The sequence below is a fragment of the Megalops cyprinoides genome, chromosome 17 (genome assembly GCF_013368585.1).
Source record: "Megalops cyprinoides isolate fMegCyp1 chromosome 17, fMegCyp1.pri, whole genome shotgun sequence".
In the NCBI taxonomy this organism is placed as follows: domain Eukaryota; kingdom Metazoa; phylum Chordata; class Actinopteri; order Elopiformes; family Megalopidae; genus Megalops; species Megalops cyprinoides.
The window spans coordinates 17245411-17263106 of NC_050599.1; the positions used below are offsets into that span (position 1 = coordinate 17245411).

Below are 17696 nucleotides of genomic sequence, written 5' to 3' on the forward strand. Positions count from 1 at the left end.
GTATTTGTTATAGTGAGAGAATACCTGAGAGAATACCTGTAATAAAAATGCTCAGAGTACAGGAATAGTGGTAAGGTAACCAAAAGGCTACCACTTCAATTCCCTGCTGGGACACTGCTGCTGTACCCTTGAGCGAGGTACTTAATCCACAGTTGCCTCAGTAAATATCCAGCTGTATAAATAGATAACATGTAAAAATTGTAACATGTAAGTCACTCTGAATAAGAGGGTCTGCTAAATGACAATAATGTAATAATGTAAAAGCATGAATTTCCTGTTCAGTAGGCTTCTGTAAGAATTCAAGATCATTAAAAAGGTCAAATGCATTAATAAAAAAATAACAGCAAGCTGCATGTGTAAGTGAACATACACTCTGAGTGTACAGTGTGTGTTTAAGTTTGTAATATTTAAGTTCCAGATTGTAACCAGTAACGGAGACATTTCCCATCTCTCCCAAAGTGCCAGTCAGTTCTTTGGCACAGTTCATTTAGCCCTGCTAACATGCAATGCTTGGGAGGAAAACGCTGGGCCCCCTTCCATATCTGCATTATTCCCTCTCTTCAAGAGAAGAGAATGTGGACACAGCCCCTGGAGTCCACTTAGTCATGACAAATCAACAAATTTCCATCAAGTGTCGAGTCAGCACGGTTCCATTAGTCCTCTGTGGCCTATTACAAAGCTAATTTACCCTCACATGCCCTAAACTAAGCGTACCCCTGAATCAGCGGCTTTTTTGATTTCATCATTTTCACATTTCATAAGTGGTTTCGGCAGCTACAAGCCCATTCATTGTTACGTAATAACCAATTAAATCCCTTGGCAGGGAAATTCACCTGGGTACGGACAATGAGCTGTCACCGGTGACACTGATGATAATGGAAAAAATGTGAATTTTCACTGAATGAGCAATATGGGTCATAATCATGCTTCACAGAAAGGCAGGAACCCTCTGAAAATTAGTTCTGAACAATTGAAGAAAAAATCCACCCACTATGCAGTACATTATAATCAGTAAAATATTAAAAAATATTGCAGTGAAGGTTTTCATCTCTGTTACTGTCAATTGGTGACCTGAAGGTTATGTCTTTAAATGCCAAACACCAAATGCTTAAATTCCAAATGCCAAATCTGAACATTTGGGGAGAAAAGTGTAAGTTTGATGGCTTAAGCCCAAAACTGAGCATCAATATTCTGATGAAAAAAACTCAAATTCCATTATTTGTATGAACTAGAACTTTCTTTTCACAAATAATGAGCAGAAACATAGTTTTGATAAGAACTATGAATGCAAAAGTCAGATAAGATATAAATTTCAATCCAGCGATTCATTAAACAATACCTTTTAAGACATATTAATCACAACATAATGGTAAAATACCCCTGTAAAAAAAGTATTTTGCATGATTAAATAAGACTATGTATGGAGCAAGAATTTCATTGCAAGGAATTTCCTGAAATACTTGGAAAACAGCTGTATTCAATCTTGCTTTATCTGTATATGAGTTTGAAGATAAGAAGAAAAGAAAGAGGAAGAACAGCTTAAATTGTCCTTGGTAAAGCCCGTCTATACCTTGAATGCAAGGAGCAGGTGACTATTACCAAGCATAGCAGTGTGCTTGGATGGGCAACATCAATGTTACGTCTAAAAATAGCTCAAATGGGTATCTAGAAAACCTTGTGAATCAAGATAGAATCCAATCCATCCGAGTTAACTCCTTGAGCTCACTCCCACTGCGATATTTGAATTGTGTTCCACACCAGTCTTATTCCTGTGCTAGCATCCATGCCACCTTTTAACTTGCTCCCGTTTGATGGCTAAAGCTGAGCAGACTGGGCTTGGTCTGAACCTGGACAGAAAACGTGGATGTTGAAGCAGCCGGAAGCAGTGCACTGGCTTAATTAGTAATTCCCTCTCCTCCTCACATGATGTGCGGTGAGCTTTCTGGTGCAAAATGGCTGCCACACCTCACACAGGTGGGGGCTATGTATGCGAGGGCCTGCTCTCCCATGCCTGCCCACAGCACACTGTTAATGCACTTTGAATCTTTGAATGGTGCTACGTAAATGCAATCAATTTCTATCCTTATTATTGTTGCTGTGAGAAACGAGGGTCAACTCCATGGGCCATTGGCATAAATATTCTTCAGCACTGAAGTGGAATGTTTGGTGGAAACAGCCATGAAGTAATAAGGTGATACTCTACTGTCCCCTACTGGTAGGTCTCTTTAGACAGCCGTCTGCTTATGTTCTATTGATGCCTTTGGAGGAAAAAAAAAAAAACATAAAACACAATTTGGACCTATTTCATTTGTTTACAATAACATTGAATACTGCATACCTTCATTAAGAATAACCTGTTAATAAATGATGAAATAATTATGTTGAATTTTAAATTCCGGATATATTTTAACATGTTCAAGAACGCATGCTTCATATCTTTGGTGTATGGTCTTATGTTCGTGTTGAGGATGGTCATTGCAGTCTGTGTAGCTATCTCAACAGTAAATGATGTGGTTGCGGTTATTGTCACCTCCACCCTCACCTCTCTGGTGTGAAATTCACTCCGCACCATCGACCTATTTCACCCAACAGCTAGAACGTGCTATTCCTGCCGTCTGTATAAATGCTTGTAACGTCGATTCTGAATAACCTATAACCCCGAAATGCAAGTGATTTAAGCCACTGATGTATACATCACATTATTATCCTCCGCTTCGTCATATTTTATTCTGTGGAAGCCGATTCAGTCATCTGTTCTGTTAAAATGAGGTTTAAAGAAAAAAAAAAAAAAAAAAAAATCAGTTTTCAGCAAGTTGTTACTTTCAGTTATCGGTAGCTTCCGATGCACACACAATAGCCTTATGAAACTCTCCCCAGCACCAACTGGATTTGCAGGATTTTCCCGTTCCAACTAGGAAATGAGAAAACGGTATTTAACTTACTGTATTAACAGCAAGTTTCTCTCAGCGATCATAAGTCAGATAACAGAAAAAGTGAATAACAATTAATAGAACAACGGCACTAATCACGGTCATAACTGTGACACCCAAACCCATTTTAATAACAGAAAGCGTGAAGCGAAGTATGAAGCCGACAGATTTTTTATTATTACTTTTTATTAAAATCAATGATACAAAAACACTAACGCGGAAATTAGGGACACGCCTTTTTGGTGCGCCTATATTAGAGATAATACAGAGGCAGTCGATTTCACCTTGCTGCAAGCGAATGTAGACAGCTGGCAGGCGTCGCTGAGCAGCCTCCCTTTTTGACTCGCCTGTGATTGCAGAACGCCAAAGTTTTCCAAATTACCGTATGATCGCTGTAGTTACGCGTCAGTGTCATGGCTGCTGTTTGTTTTCTCTCTGTGACAACACCGCGCGGCGACTGTCATAAAGAATGGACGGATGGCAGCCTAGCTTGAGAAAAGTCAAAAAGCCTCACCACGGATTTATTTTTTCCAAACCGGGACCCGGAAGCAGAAGTACAGTGGAGTCGAAAGATTCTCTATTGACAGTAACAAGATACCACACTCAATGCATTTTGCATTTAAAACTCGGTTCCTGCCACTGCTGAACCGAAAGTTTCATCTGCAGTACTGCATAGTGGTACAATTTAGGAAACGACCGGAACTCTGTAGCCGAACCAGGAAGGAATGCAGAGTGCGTAGTCTCTCAAGAGATAAACGGTCTCTGGTAGAGTTGCGTTCTGTTTGTTTGTATCTGGAGTTGTGAAAAAAAGAGCTGCGCATAAATGGGAAGTTAACCTCGGGAATGGAAGATGAACCAAACTGTGTGAATGTTACCGAGGAAAAAATGCCGAGTCTTGCTAGCAGCTACGACGGAGACACTGTCAGTAATGTATCCGAAGTGTCGGATGAAGTTGGGACACAAAGCACAGATTTTGCCCATGACAACAGAGAGATGAAAGTTATAACACCTGACGGGGTTCTGGAGTTTCACAAACACAGGTTGGAAAGGATGGGTAGTAAAGAAACCATCGAAAGGGACAGTGTTATAAAAACAACTGCGGTGGATATTTTAAGGAGAAATTTCGGGACACCCAGGTCTCTTGCTAGTGTTGACAGCAATACCACGGAGGAACGGAAAGACACTCGGGATGTATCGGTGAGCAACGTTACAAGTCAAGATAAAGAAAAGTGCATAGCGAGTGAAACGAAGCACTGTATTCACAGTGGCAATGAGCAAGTCAACCCAGAACACACGCCAGGATTAACAGCACCCGATTTGGATAAAGTGGAATTAAGTGACTTGGAGGAAAACCGTGAGACCAAATCAAGAGGTAGCGACGACACCTGCCAGTCAAAGGAGCATGTTTACTGCACTGTGTACTGTATAGCAAACGACAACTATAGGAGACACGCGGATAATTTGGGAGGCCAGGCAGATCTGGATGGAGGGGTAATGACATCAGACGTCGCAGTCCAACCAGTCGAGGATTCGCGGCAGCAGGCTGGTTTGGAGCTGGCCCAGTACCAGGAGCCCTTCACCATCTCCAATCTGATCGATCCCAGAACGCTGAGCAACTTTTACGGCGGGGACTACAACGTGCCCGCCGTCCTAACCTGCCGCATCTGCCTGGAGGACAAACACATCAAACCGTTACACTGTTGCAAAAAGGCAGTTTGCGAGGAATGTCTGAAAAGATACATCAGCTCGCAGGTAACCATTCTGAAGTAACACGGCAAGCGACAAGCCACAGTCCTGTATTATTGCCACATCCAAAATCCCGGCCCCTTAATTTTGTCAATATCCACATGTGCGGTCATGTCTGGAATTTGGCTGTTCGTGCCTTGTCTTTCCATCAACATGGGCCACAATACAACCTGAGAAGGGTAACAGTGTTAATTTTAATCTCAGGATTTGGTCATTCAAAACAGGAGCTCTGATTATCCGGTGTGGTTCTCTTATTATGGTATCACTCGACTTCTTTGGTTTCACAAATTTCCAACTCCGTGTGTGTTCAATAACGTAGCCAGGTGCATGCATTTCCATCTGGTGGTTGGATACGCCCGCAAGAACCCCGTTTCTGGCTCGGCCCATGTGGTCCTTGTCAGCACGAGGAAACCCCCCACAGTGAAGTGTGGAGGAAGCGCTGGGGGTGTCTCATGTTACCCAGCGTGCGCCAGATTGCTTTTTTGTAGCTCCTAGCCAGCCAGTTGGGCAGAAACATCATACTGCATACGGTAGTGTTATGTCAGCTGGGGAGCATTATACACAAGTCCCAGCATGCTGAATTCCTGACTAATTTAGTTTTTTTGTTTTGACTCTTCAAGGCAACGTGAGTGTACCATGAGCAGAGTGATATGCATTAGGTTATGCGATTGTTGTACTTGCAAGTGAAGGTGCATTCAAAAGTCAGGTCTTTTGTCACAGGCCTTTTCCTAACTAGCATTGCTTCAAAATAAAGATTGTAATTTCCAGCATAAAGTGAACAGCAGTGATATGCTGTGCTCCAAGCCCCCTGCCTGCATTTTATTGACTCAGCAATGTCAGTAGCCCAGACGGGCTTGCCGGATTGGTCCGCCGCCCTGATCACAATCGCTGCCTGGTAGAGTGCTCGTTTCAGCAGCCTGGAACATTCATGTTCTCAGCCCCAGGCCGAGTGGGACGGCAGGAAGACACAGGGACAGAGTCAGACAGGAAGTGAAATTGCTCTCTCTTCCTCCCACAGTGATGGCAGTGTGTTTGTGGGAAGGGAGACGGGAAACAGCAGTGCTTTGATTGATAACAGTCATAACAGTTGGGCCTTAATGAAGTGTATCCGCTCTGAAAGGCAGAGTCCAGTCTTGACATGTGTTTTCTGTTATTACATTAATATGACAGTGTTGTCTGTCACCTAAAAAAAATGCTGTCCCTCTGATTTGGTGGCTGACGGTATGTGTCCGTTGTGACCTTGAATGTTGCACTATCGCAGCCTGTCGGGGCCTTGATGCCATGCGGGATCTCTCTTCCCCACAGACAGCCCCCCACCCCCACCCTCCCGGGGTCGCGTCAGGAAAGCAGACACTTGCTGTGGACCAAGCCGTTACAGGAGGCTACAGATCCACGTCTGCAGTTGGCTGGTAGCTCTGTGTTTTCTGCTCCGGGATGGTTTGCTTAAGTAAGAACCTGCTAAACCTGTCAGTTTACACCTGCTGTCCTGCAAGTCCCTGAGTCATGTGAATGACATTGCGCTGGAACTAGGAGCGATTGATTGGGAGGCATGTGTATTATTTATGAGGTCATGCATTTGCTGGGTAGATACCCTTTTCCAAACACACTTAGAAAGCGTATATACTGTATATCTATTATACATGTGTCAGTTGGTATTTTACATCAAATACCGGGTGATGTCCCTTGCTTGGAGGTACAATCAAGGTGTCTCAGCTGGGAATAGTACCTGCAACCCTCTGATTGCCAGCTGATTTCTGGAATGAGTAGCTATGCCACACTGAGGGTTGCAGGCCGTATTCCTGAGTGGAGACACTGTCACTGTACCCTTCAGCCTGGCTCTTTTCCGTAAGTGTAGGAAAGGTTTCCATGACCTGTAGAAGTGTGAGCGCTTGTGCTGTAAGCGTGTCGACGTAAGGAAGATGTGAGTACTAACGAGTGGAACTGAAGGCTCACCGTCATCGGGTGATTACGTCTGTCTCTCGAGAGGTCTTTAGCAGACTTGTGTGTCCCGGTGCACGAGAGGCGGATTTAGCAGATTTTCCCCCTGTGTCCCCTGCGGCCCAGCTGGACTCGCACACCCCCAGGGAAAGTAGCGCCGCTGACATCACCGTTACATCGTAACACAATGCGTTCATGGAGTCTGCAACCAGCTTTGCCCTGCTTTATATGGAAAGGCAGGGCTCTGAGCAAGCCTCCACAAACTGAATGCAAAAAGAAAGCTTGCGGCATGAGCCTTGCGCAATCCGCATTGGTACTTCAGGCCCGAGTCTTGTTTTGCAACTATGTAGGCTAAGCATAATGTAATGTTCTGGGGATTGACTCATCTATGTGGTGAGTCTGACCCTTTTGTCAGACAGAACAGTTAGCGATTGTCTGATACTTCTGTTGTTTCTCAGTTCTTTCGAGTACATTGTCGCTATTATTTCATTTTGTATGATTGTATGTGGTAGGAACACTGTTTTGCCATGATTATGCAGCCTGTCATAATTCAGGTCTGGACAGATGAGTGATATGGAAATGTGTTACTCTTTCAGATCACTTTAATCAGCACACTGCCTGAAGAGAAGTGTGGCCAGCCTGTCCCAATGGCACATTTAAATAGCTAATTTTCAGTAATGGATGCAAACACGGTTTCCCTCATTCATCCTTGGTCTTGTGTGAAATTTTCTTTTGATGCAGAAAGTGCTGCTCATGCAAAGAGCTCAGCTAGATGTGGAAAGTAGACTAAAGACTGGGTCACACCTTCATATATTCATTTGGCAGATGCTCTAATCTGGGGTGACTTACAAAGTGAAGACCTGTACATTAAGGGCATGGCATAAGGTCAAGTGAACAGCAGTACATGTAGAAACTGTTTGAACCAAAAATTTGTACAAAGGTGTAAATGTGTCACATGGTACCTCAATAACTGGTGCCAAACTAAAAGAACATAAGTACCACAAGAATCAAAAGATTAATTGCCTGAAGTGTATGACTCAGTGCTATCATACTCTGAAGCAATGCTTAAGTGCTCCAACTTTTAGTAAGGGTAGCCAATATGCAGTCTGAATAGGTGGGTCTTCAGTAACAACCGCTGAGCTCTTTTTATTCAGGGACATTTAAATATAATGAAAAGTTACGTCTCCCAGCCATTTTATTACGGTCTGTAACTTTTAGATGTTGTTTGCAGGGCCGTTGGGCAGTCGGGCAGGATGTGAGCGAGTCAGTCATGGTCATGTGGCCATTCAGACTGCCCCACAGGAAGGGGCTTCGCCGTGCCTTTCCTCTGGAAGGTCTGCGTGGCACAGGGCACTGTAATTGGAGACAGGAGCAGAGCTTGGTTCCCTGTGGTGCCATATCGAATCATGCAAGAGATTTCATTGGTTGGAACTGGCTCGACAACAAGTGACAGTACATTGCCAGTCGAGAGGTGGTGCAGGGTACCTCTGTGGCTTTCTTTTGGTGTCCTCAGTTTATGCTGACATACATTGATGAGCAGGCCTGCTTCACAGCTACGCAAATCGTAATATTAATCACATAGTGCGGGCTAGTTAAAAAAAAAAAAACATCTGTTTGAAAATTCTAACAGCAACTGATCCCTCCAGAAAGTGGTCTTTAAACCCTGCTATTATTCGCTTCTTAAAATCAGTGTAACTGAAGGTGTTGTTAAGCCCATGTCGCCCCTGGTGATATTCATTGTTTTGTACTCTATTATTTGAGGTTCACTGGCTATCGAGTGTCAGTGTCATTTAAATCTGGTTCCCTGGGTTTCTATGGTGACCGGCATTATGGATTAAAATGTGTGTGAGGTCATGCACAGAAGGGCCCTGCTATATGCACCTTTTACCTGCTACTCCGCAGGGTGGAGTCATTGCAGGCCATGCGCAGTCCACTTAATGAAGTTAACCAGTGTCTCCGACTATTAGATCAACTGTAGGATTAGACAGAATGGGAGTGGGGGAGGGAACCACTGGACCGGGAATCTTCACTGAGGGCACCCTGCCCAGGAGAATCCATCCTGAGTCTCTTCTGAGCCCCCACCACCAGCACCACTGCAGAGTAATGGTTTACAGTAAGTCACCTGACACCGCTACTCTTTAGCGGTGATGTGCTATATAAAATGTGACACCATTACCATAAAGCAGTAATGTACAGTACTTTGCCTGACATCGCCATTATGCAGTAGTGATGCGCAGTATAGTATGTTACATCACCATAGCGTAGGTAGCGGTGTCTTTACATGTCATGTGACCATGGCTGGTCCGCAGACTGTGGGGAGTGGCATGGACTGTTCTGCAGACACTCACAGCTAAGGTGTAATAAACGCAGACAGGACAGGACAGGAAAGGGTCACCCCATGATGTAACCCGTGTCCCTGTTCACTTGGCACAGCCTGCACAGGTTACAGCTCTTTAACTGTGTGCCATGTCTCATTAGGATCTCGCTGTAAGCCAAGACACTTTGCCTCGCAGGTTTAAAGGATTGCAGTAACTTCTGAGTGCAAGTGACTAGACCAGGAAGGTAAAATCCTACCCCCCAATTTAGTCAGTATTTTGTAACATGATGTTAGCCCAACGCATGGTTATAAATAAATAAACACAATAGACCTGAAATCCATGACACCCTAAAACCTCACTCTGTAAGTGACCACATTAATAGCGCGAGCATGTCTTTCCCAAGCAAGCTGAACAGGAAGTGAGGTCACGGTGTTGTGGCAGGCGGCCACCTTCACTACACGCTGCCTTTGCAGTGTCTCTAGACCGGACAGCATCATGCTTAGGCCATGAAATCATGTCTTAAACTGAGGGGCGGCCGGCTGCGATGCCCGATAGCATTGTTCTGGCTCTGCAGATGACGGCTTCCGTGGGCCTTGTGCCGGCTCAGCGCCGCATGGGGGAGAGTTTGGTCCTGCCCTGCATTACCTAATAACAGTGCGTCACTCGTCCACTCTGCACTCCCAGAGACAGAGGGATTAGGGAGGTCAGGAGTGGAATTGGGTAATCCTCGCCTCTCTGCCTGGTTCCGGGGGGGGCCCTGAGGCCCCGGCACGGCCAGGGGGCTAAGCTCCGCACAAAAGAGGTCTTTCACTGGATCCTGCGGGGTAGTTTTCCACATGCTAACCCGTCTACCCCCACAGCGTGTGAGCTTATTCACGGAGCCGGTCCAGAGCTCTCAGGAAGCTGCTGTCTGACACGTTAGCGTGCGTTATCATCATAGCAACGCATGTGATATTACCGTGATATCGATCTTATTGCTGCGAAAGATCCTCGTGCGGTGTCTTTTTAGGCTGTAAAGGTCACCAGGCATTGAGCTATCCATCATTGTGTCGTAAGTTATTCATCTGCTGAGAGTCACGAAAACGCCCCGCGGGGCGTTCTCACGCCACCTCAGTCAGGAAACTGAGATGAGACACTCTGCAGGTGCGGTGTCTGGTGCAAATGCTGCACTCCGCCCCCTCTAATTTGGCTAAATCCACAGGTACCATGTTGCATCTTCAGATGGATGTTTGCATGGTCAAACACACACTGTGTGCATAGTGCGTTCTTGTCAGTGTTTCTCATGTTGTTTGTTCTGGCTGCTTTCGAAGGCTGGTCCTGTGACCCCCCCCCTGCCCCCGCTTACAGTCGGCCACATACTCATGTACAGGCACACCACACAGTTCAAGATCAACACAGGTGAACTGAGTGAGGTCCGCTGCACCAGCCATTTAGTATGGCTTCAGCTGCAATTTTCGCATTAACAATTTCCGTGCTATAACAATTTTCCTGGGCCTCTTAGTTTGACACTCATATACGAAAAACAAGCTAATGAATCAACTGCTAGCTACTTGAGTGCTTATGGTACATCACCAAAGTGGTTATAGCAGGGCGTGAGTGGGAGGTTGACATATCTACTGTCATACTTTAAGTTGCATCAGCTTGTTCGGTTGAAACATTTAACATTTTGGGTTTGTTGTGCGAGTCTTGCGGTGTTACTACGTTTCATCACAGTTCCAGGCTTGGCTTGTGCTATGAGTCATGACTCTGAGCCATCTTTTCTGTGTGTGTGTGCGCATGTGTGTATGTGTATGTGCCTGTGTCCAGGTGCGCGTGGGGAAGGTGGACATCGTGTGTCCCATCACAGAGTGCAGCGGCTATCTGGAGGAGAACGTGATCCTGGCGCATCTAGCCAGCGAGGAAGTGGCCAAGTATAAGTACTTCCTGGAGTTGGGCCGGGTGGACTCCAGCACCAAGCCCTGCCCGCAGTGCAGTCTGTTCACCTCTCTGAAGGGCCGGGGCCAGCAGGCGCCCAGCAGGGCCGAGCACAAGTACAAGGTAAGCTGAATTGCGCCCTTGGTTCAGTGAGTCAGAGCTGCTGGAACTCTGGTGTTGTGGTAACTATGGTAGCAGGGTGCCCTGGAGCACTCAAAGTCATTGTAATGCTGAAAATAATATGTTACAAGATGGTCCACTTATAAAAGGCATTTTTCTCTGTTTTGCCAAAATACGGAAATTATAGCAGTGACAGCTTAACTACAGGGTTGTTAGGTTAGACTGTTTTCTTGATCCAGAGCTTCTATGTGGCAACACTTTCTCAAAGCGAATTTTTGCACTGGCTTCCCTGCTGTTTTTCTCTGAGGGCCATGGAAAGCAGTTGAATGCCAGCCAATTCTGTGTTATAGATTTCTGCCACATGCTTTTCCTTTAACCAATTGCATGTGTGCTTGTTCTCTGGCAGATCCAGTGCACAAAGTGCCAGTTTGTGTGGTGCTTCAAGTGCCATGCACCTTGGCATGAAGGCCTGAAGTGCAGGGACTACAGGAAGGGGGACAAGCTGCTGAGGCACTGGGCCAGTGTCATTGAGCATGGCCAGAGGAATGCACAGAAATGCCCCCGGTGCAAGGTAAGTAATTGGGACTGCTGCTCCACGGCTCCCCCCTGTGCCCCGGAGGAGAAAGTGCACAAGTCTTGCAGAAGACCTGCACTCTGCCCTTGGTGACTCCCTCTTCCTGCCATGTATATAGTTTAAGGGTGACAGGCCTACAGTAGTGTTTCTCTGCACCAGAGTCAAGTTAAAATAGAAACATTTTTCCATGTGTGAGGTCCTTACAGGGCCATGAATTTTATTTTATTCTTTGATTTTATGTCAGGATTTCTCTGAGGATGGGCATGGGTAGGGGGAAGATGGAGTTTTTTGCTACCTCAGAACAATCACTGGAAACTGGAAACATCGCCAGGAAGTCATAAGACTGTGTCCTGGGCAGAAAATCAATACCAAATTAGATGTACCGAGCTTTGTCAGCTGTTTGTTTTCTACACAGATGCCTTTTAGAGATCAGCAAACACAGAACTGATCTGTTTTTTTTTGAGGGATCTGTCACTTGCAGAGGTCCCTCAGAAACTGTTAATGTGAATTAGAAAAAGAAGCAGTCATCATAAGAGGAGTGTGATTCTGGAGTGGACAAGAAGCTCCTGTTCCATTTGAAGATTTGTAACACGTGCTCTTTAAATCCTGCAAGTACAGTGAACCGCACCTGTAGCAGGTCATATAAGAAAGAGTGTACATTCATTAGAGCTTGAAACCATGCCAGCTGGATTAAACTGGAGTGGAAGCAAAGTCAGACTATTCTGTATGTTTTATTTCTCTTAGAGATACAAGCCTTTGGCCCGATAATCGTGGCACATAAGAAACAGGGGAATTCAGAAGTGCTTGTTTTGAGTCCTACTGTCATTTGCTGACAATGCAGCAGTCTCCAGCAGCGGAACATTATTGCTTTTGTCCTGCTTGAATACGGGTGGTTACATGGGCCTGGGCTCTTTGCCGCACCGCTTTCAGCGCACTGCAACTCGTCTGGAGCCCATGAATCACTCGGATGTCATCCGGGAGATGCACCTGTCCTCCATTTGACATCTGTTTTGTGCTCTGTGGGACTTGTACTGCTTTGGGCGATTGTATTTGTCATGGTCTGCCTGCTGTGTAGGGGATGTTGTGGTGAAGCCAGCTAAATGTACAGCTGGTGATTCCACAGTTAGGGTGATAAGTAGAGGCCAGCGATTTCATATGCAGCACAGCTAGATTAATGGCATGTGCTGCCCCCCCCCCCATGCTTAAGTCACACACTGATGATGTCATCCTCACAGATCCACATCCAGAGGACCGAAGGCTGTGATCACATGACCTGCACTCAATGCAACACGAACTTCTGTTACCGGTGCGGGGAGAAGTACAGGCACCTCCGCTTCTTCGGGGACCACACCTCCAACCTGAGTGTCTTCGGCTGTAAATACCGCTACCTGCCGGAGAAGCCACACCTGCGCAGGCTGGTGCGAGGGTCTGTCTGCGGTGAGTCCACACACCTCTACCCAGTCCAGCTTAGCTTGGCTTGGCTCGGCTTGGCCTGGACTCCCTCTGTTCAGTTAGAATAAAGGAACATACTACACCTTGATTAAGGCTGCATCAGTGTAATATTGGGTTCTCTTTTGAAAAAAGGAAACCCTGTCAAAGTGCTTGGCTGGATGCACATGTGTGTGATTCAGCTTTGTAAAAGCGGTGTACTGGGTTCAATGCATGTAGCAACATTTAAGTTAGTGACATTTGGGGACATGCATATGATTAACATTTGGGGACATGCTATACATTAGTTGTCAGTGTCAGTGAGTAGACAGGGATTCAGCCACAGGTCAGTGGGTCGTCACCAGACCATCTTGTCACATGATAGCTGACTCAATATGAGCACTAATGCATCTCACAGAGGTCACATGTATTGCTTGGACCTTCCCTAAAGCTGGCATGCATATCGAAATATGATGTGAAGGCAAAGAAATTGATTGAAATTTAACTACAAATAAAAACTTATACACAAATTATACACAAATTTACTTGGCCTTTGTTGTAATTTTCTATTATTATTGATAATAATAAGTTATTGATTTTTGATTTTTTTAAAATATGCATACCCTAGTTATGCTTCACGTGACTTAAGCTGACAAACTCTGTAAAGTAGGATACTCATGATTTACTCTCTCGTTCCTTCCAGCAAGTAAAGTTTTAGTAGCTCCTCTGGTCATTGTCCTGGTGGTCGTGTTTGGAGCTGTAGCCCTTGTCATAGGTAAGTGAAAGAACTACTCAAAACAGCAGGCTTTTGAATTTTTGATTGGTTCAGCTCTATATTTCCCTTCTCTCTTAATGGTTTCATACAAGCTTTGTCGTCTAAGGTGTGATCTGTGTGCATCAGGTGTGCATCCTACAGTACAAACAATAAAAAAACATTGTTTGCTACTGTAGCTATGAAGTCATCTAAGGATATATTTATGATGCAGATAGTGTTCGCTACCTGGTGGTAATCATGTGATGCTCGCTGGTTTCTCTCACAAGCAAAATTTGATAACTACCTAATATATACCTAATATATTCTTCCATTTTGAAATTTAGTGTGCCAGTTAAGCATTGATGCAGTTTAGAAAAAAGAAGTTTGATACTTCAGGCTTTGATAAATCTTGAATATTGGCTCAGCTCAGGGCATATTAGTTATGAGGCAAAGCACCCAAGCTGTGCTAATATTCATATACTAGTGCTTTTTTTGACAGACTTACTTTGGTCAGTTACTTGCAGATATCTTGTTTTGAGTATGCTGTAGCACATCTCATTCATTTGCTTCATGCTGTGGTTTCAACGCAGTACATGACATGCTGTTTTCAGCTTCAAAAAAATTGTTGATTCAGCTTGAATGGCTCTCACAGGAAAGTTTTTACCACCCAGAAGAGCTGCAACGGAAAAGAAGCCAGATTCTTGCAGAGGTCAACCATGTTGTGACATGCAGGAAGTGGGCTATATTTATTCGGGCCTTGTTTATTGGATTGTGTGAGAGTTCATGTTAAAAGGTGACAAGATGTGTGTTTATCAGTGTGTCTGCATGTGGCACTCTGTTCCTCTGTGTGAATAAGACACACCAAGGGGACCATGGGAACTAAGAGAATCAGCGTGAAGTGACTCCCGCAGCAAACTTGAGCAGCATTTTATCCACTTCTGGCAACAACATGAGGTGTAGCTATGTCTCTCCTACAGATCGCACTGAGAATACTAGCAGAGGGGATTCACCCATTTTCATACAAGCCTTGGATGAGGAATTTTGTTGTGGTCAATCAGATTATGTTTTTTTATTGGCAGAATGAACAGTGCATGTCATGCTATTGTATGGGTTACTTTCAAGCTACGTACCTATTACATAATGAACTATAAGCTGCTGATTTACTATTAAGGTTATGGTGATGAACAGTAAGATGCCAAACTGATTTGCTATTAAGGTTATGGCAATTAACAATAAGCTGCAATTTTGACCTGCTGTCACAATTATGGTAATGGACTATAACATGCTATACTGACTTGCTATTAGGGTTATGGTAATTAACTATAAGCTGCTATACAGGCTTGCTGTAAGGGTTATGGTGATGAGCTATGAGCTGCTATACTGATTTGCTGTTAGGGTTATGGTTATGAGCTATAAGCTGCTATGCTGATTTGCTGTTAGGGTTATGGTAATGTACAATAAGCTGCTGAACTGATCATTACAGTTGTGGTGATGATGATGACAGTGATAGTTTTACGATTATTTGTATTTCAGAGTTATGACTCTGTATAATTGGTCAAGTTGTCAGGATGTTGCCCATAGTACCTAAAATATTGTTTGAAGTAATTATTCTTGTGTTTTAACAACTGAGAACAAAAAGCTGACTGTGGTTTATGGCCTGATAAGTGCTGTGGCTGTAGACGAGAGGTTATGTCAGTGAAAAGCCTTTTCCTGCCGGCACATCTAACATTCAGCTGGACAGTGTTTACGTAACAGCTGGTGGTAGTCAAGAATACAGCAGTTGTGAGGTAAAAGTGCGGTAGTGTGGGGAAAGGGGTTCAGTGCCTGGTTCCTACAGTGACTGTGTCCTCTGTCCCCACAGGCCTTGTAGCCTTCCCCGTATACTACATCTGCAAGCAGCGGAGGAAGCGCTCTCAGGGGACTGGACGCTGGCTGTGACACGGGGTTTCCTCGGAGGACCGGGGGGGAACCGCACATACCAAAATATCCACTCAGCCCAGGGGGAAACGGGCGAGCCGCTGGGGTAACGCAGGGATCCTGGGGGTCCTGACGGGGACACGGTCCCTTTACGGTCAGACTCAGCGGTTTCGAGCTTGTGACCGACGCTCACAAATGGATTCAGAATCTCTGATGTCATACCCATGTGACACGCCCACCCCCCAACCACACCCAGCAGGGCTCACTTCACTCTGTTCTGCTGTGCAGGCTGGCAGTGGGCCGGAGTGCCAGGAAGAAGCCTGGTCTTGTTGGTCAGTGGTCTTGTTCTCTGGTGGTCACATGAAAAACCCTGCCTGTTCAGTAGTTATTTTTTTCTGTTGATAAAGGTAAAAACCCCGGAGTTGATTCCTAAATGAATTGAAAGTTGTGAATCATAACCATATAGACTTTCAGGGGAAAAAGGGTACAGACTGGTAGCAACAACAGGATGTTTTATGGAGCGTAACAATGTTTCCATACACAAGGGAAAAGGGGTATTAAATTAGGGGGCATCTTCTCCTAATGGAAATTCCTTAAACAAATCTTTGAGATATTTCTAATGATAGCTTTATGGTCATATTAACCTTTGTGTTTACTAATGAACCAGGCGATCCATGTATTCATGCTGTAAGACTAATCCGTGCCTCAAAAGGCTTCTTTTAGGGGTGAATGAGCGTATGAGTGAAGCATTTATCTGCTTTTATGAGGCTTTAGTTAAGCTGGGTGTCTGCTTCTCTCAGTCACTTGACTGCTTTTGTCCAGTCCTGTGCTCTCTGGACCATAGCATACAAATCCTGATTTCACTATGAGAAAGGAAATAATCACAGATGAGGGCACCTACCATCGCCAGACATCGCTGGTCAATGATGTCATCATCTGGACGACATGTTCACAAACAGCAATTAACTGCCATATTTAGCATTTCCAGGGGTTTTTTAAATATTATTATCTGTATCAGTACCTGTCTATACTCAGGGGATTGATATGCATCTATTCTTTAAAATACGATGAAATTTCTTCGGCTTCATATTTTCTAGATGTAAATGATTTTGCACAAAGTCGGGAAGGCATGGGAGGATGGCCACTCAGAAACAAGGTCTCTGTGTGTGTGCGTGCGTGCTTGCGTGTGTGTGTGTGTGTGTGTGTGTGTGTATGCACACATGTGTACGCTTGTGTCTACAGCAGCAGAATGGTATCAGATGGAAACATGAGAGAAATATTACTGTATTTATGTGAGATTCACATACACACACATGTTTTCATTGCATGTCCATCTCAGATGGGTCCATTTTAAATCTCAGTTATTTTCATCATAATTTAATGAAAACATTACCCTTTGGCTTTTGCACGCAGAGTGTGGTAACAACAAGGAACCAACCAGGGGCTGATGATGGTTGTTTCATTCTAAACACTGTAGTAATATTTATTGTAGGAGACATTTTAAGAATGCTGGGGGTGGGTGGGTGGGTGGGGTGGGGGAGCTCCTGTTTTAAACGGGTGATAGTGTCAAACCTGCTACACTGCATGAAAATGGCTTTGCTGTAGTCTTCCATACTGTAAATTTGTGATGCAACTTTAGCAACTGAAATGTGTCATGCATATAGCTACGTGAGAGCCTTTGGTGTGTCTTGTTTACACAGTTTTGCTAATGTCATTCTTGCTACATCAGGGATTTCGAATCCATTCAAAAGTATCCTCAGAAATAGATGAAAAACACTATAAAAGATTTGCAGCATGAATGCCTGATGTTTTACAATAATGTTTTCATACACAAATATACTGTAGGTCAGGTGATTGGGTGTCATTGGGTTCTGTCATACACTTAATTACCATTTAGCATCTGGATAATATGCACAGTAAGAAACACACGAGTTACTAATAGTATCCAAGCTGACAATCACAGAAGTTGTTCCCTCTGCTTAGAAACTTGTGCTTAATCTTGCTTAATCTTAAACAGAAAGAATAGAAGAGTGCCAGATTTTTTTTTCTTTTTGGGC

The 17696-nt window shown here is 44.5% G+C and overlaps 1 protein-coding gene across 1 annotated transcript; it reads left to right on the top strand.

The window, feature by feature from the left end:
- The first annotated feature begins 3231 nt into the window (after positions 1 to 3231).
- Positions 3232 to 17128, top strand: rnf217 (ring finger protein 217). Its single transcript, XM_036549875.1, has 6 exons — positions 3232 to 4682; positions 10739 to 10969; positions 11373 to 11537; positions 12776 to 12977; positions 13672 to 13743; positions 15584 to 17128. The coding sequence occupies exons 1-6, from the start codon at positions 3774 to 3776 to the stop codon at positions 15658 to 15660; spliced, it is 1656 nt and encodes a 551-aa protein (XP_036405768.1). The 5' UTR covers positions 3232 to 3773; the 3' UTR covers positions 15661 to 17128.
- The last annotated feature ends 568 nt before the right edge of the window (positions 17129 to 17696 follow it).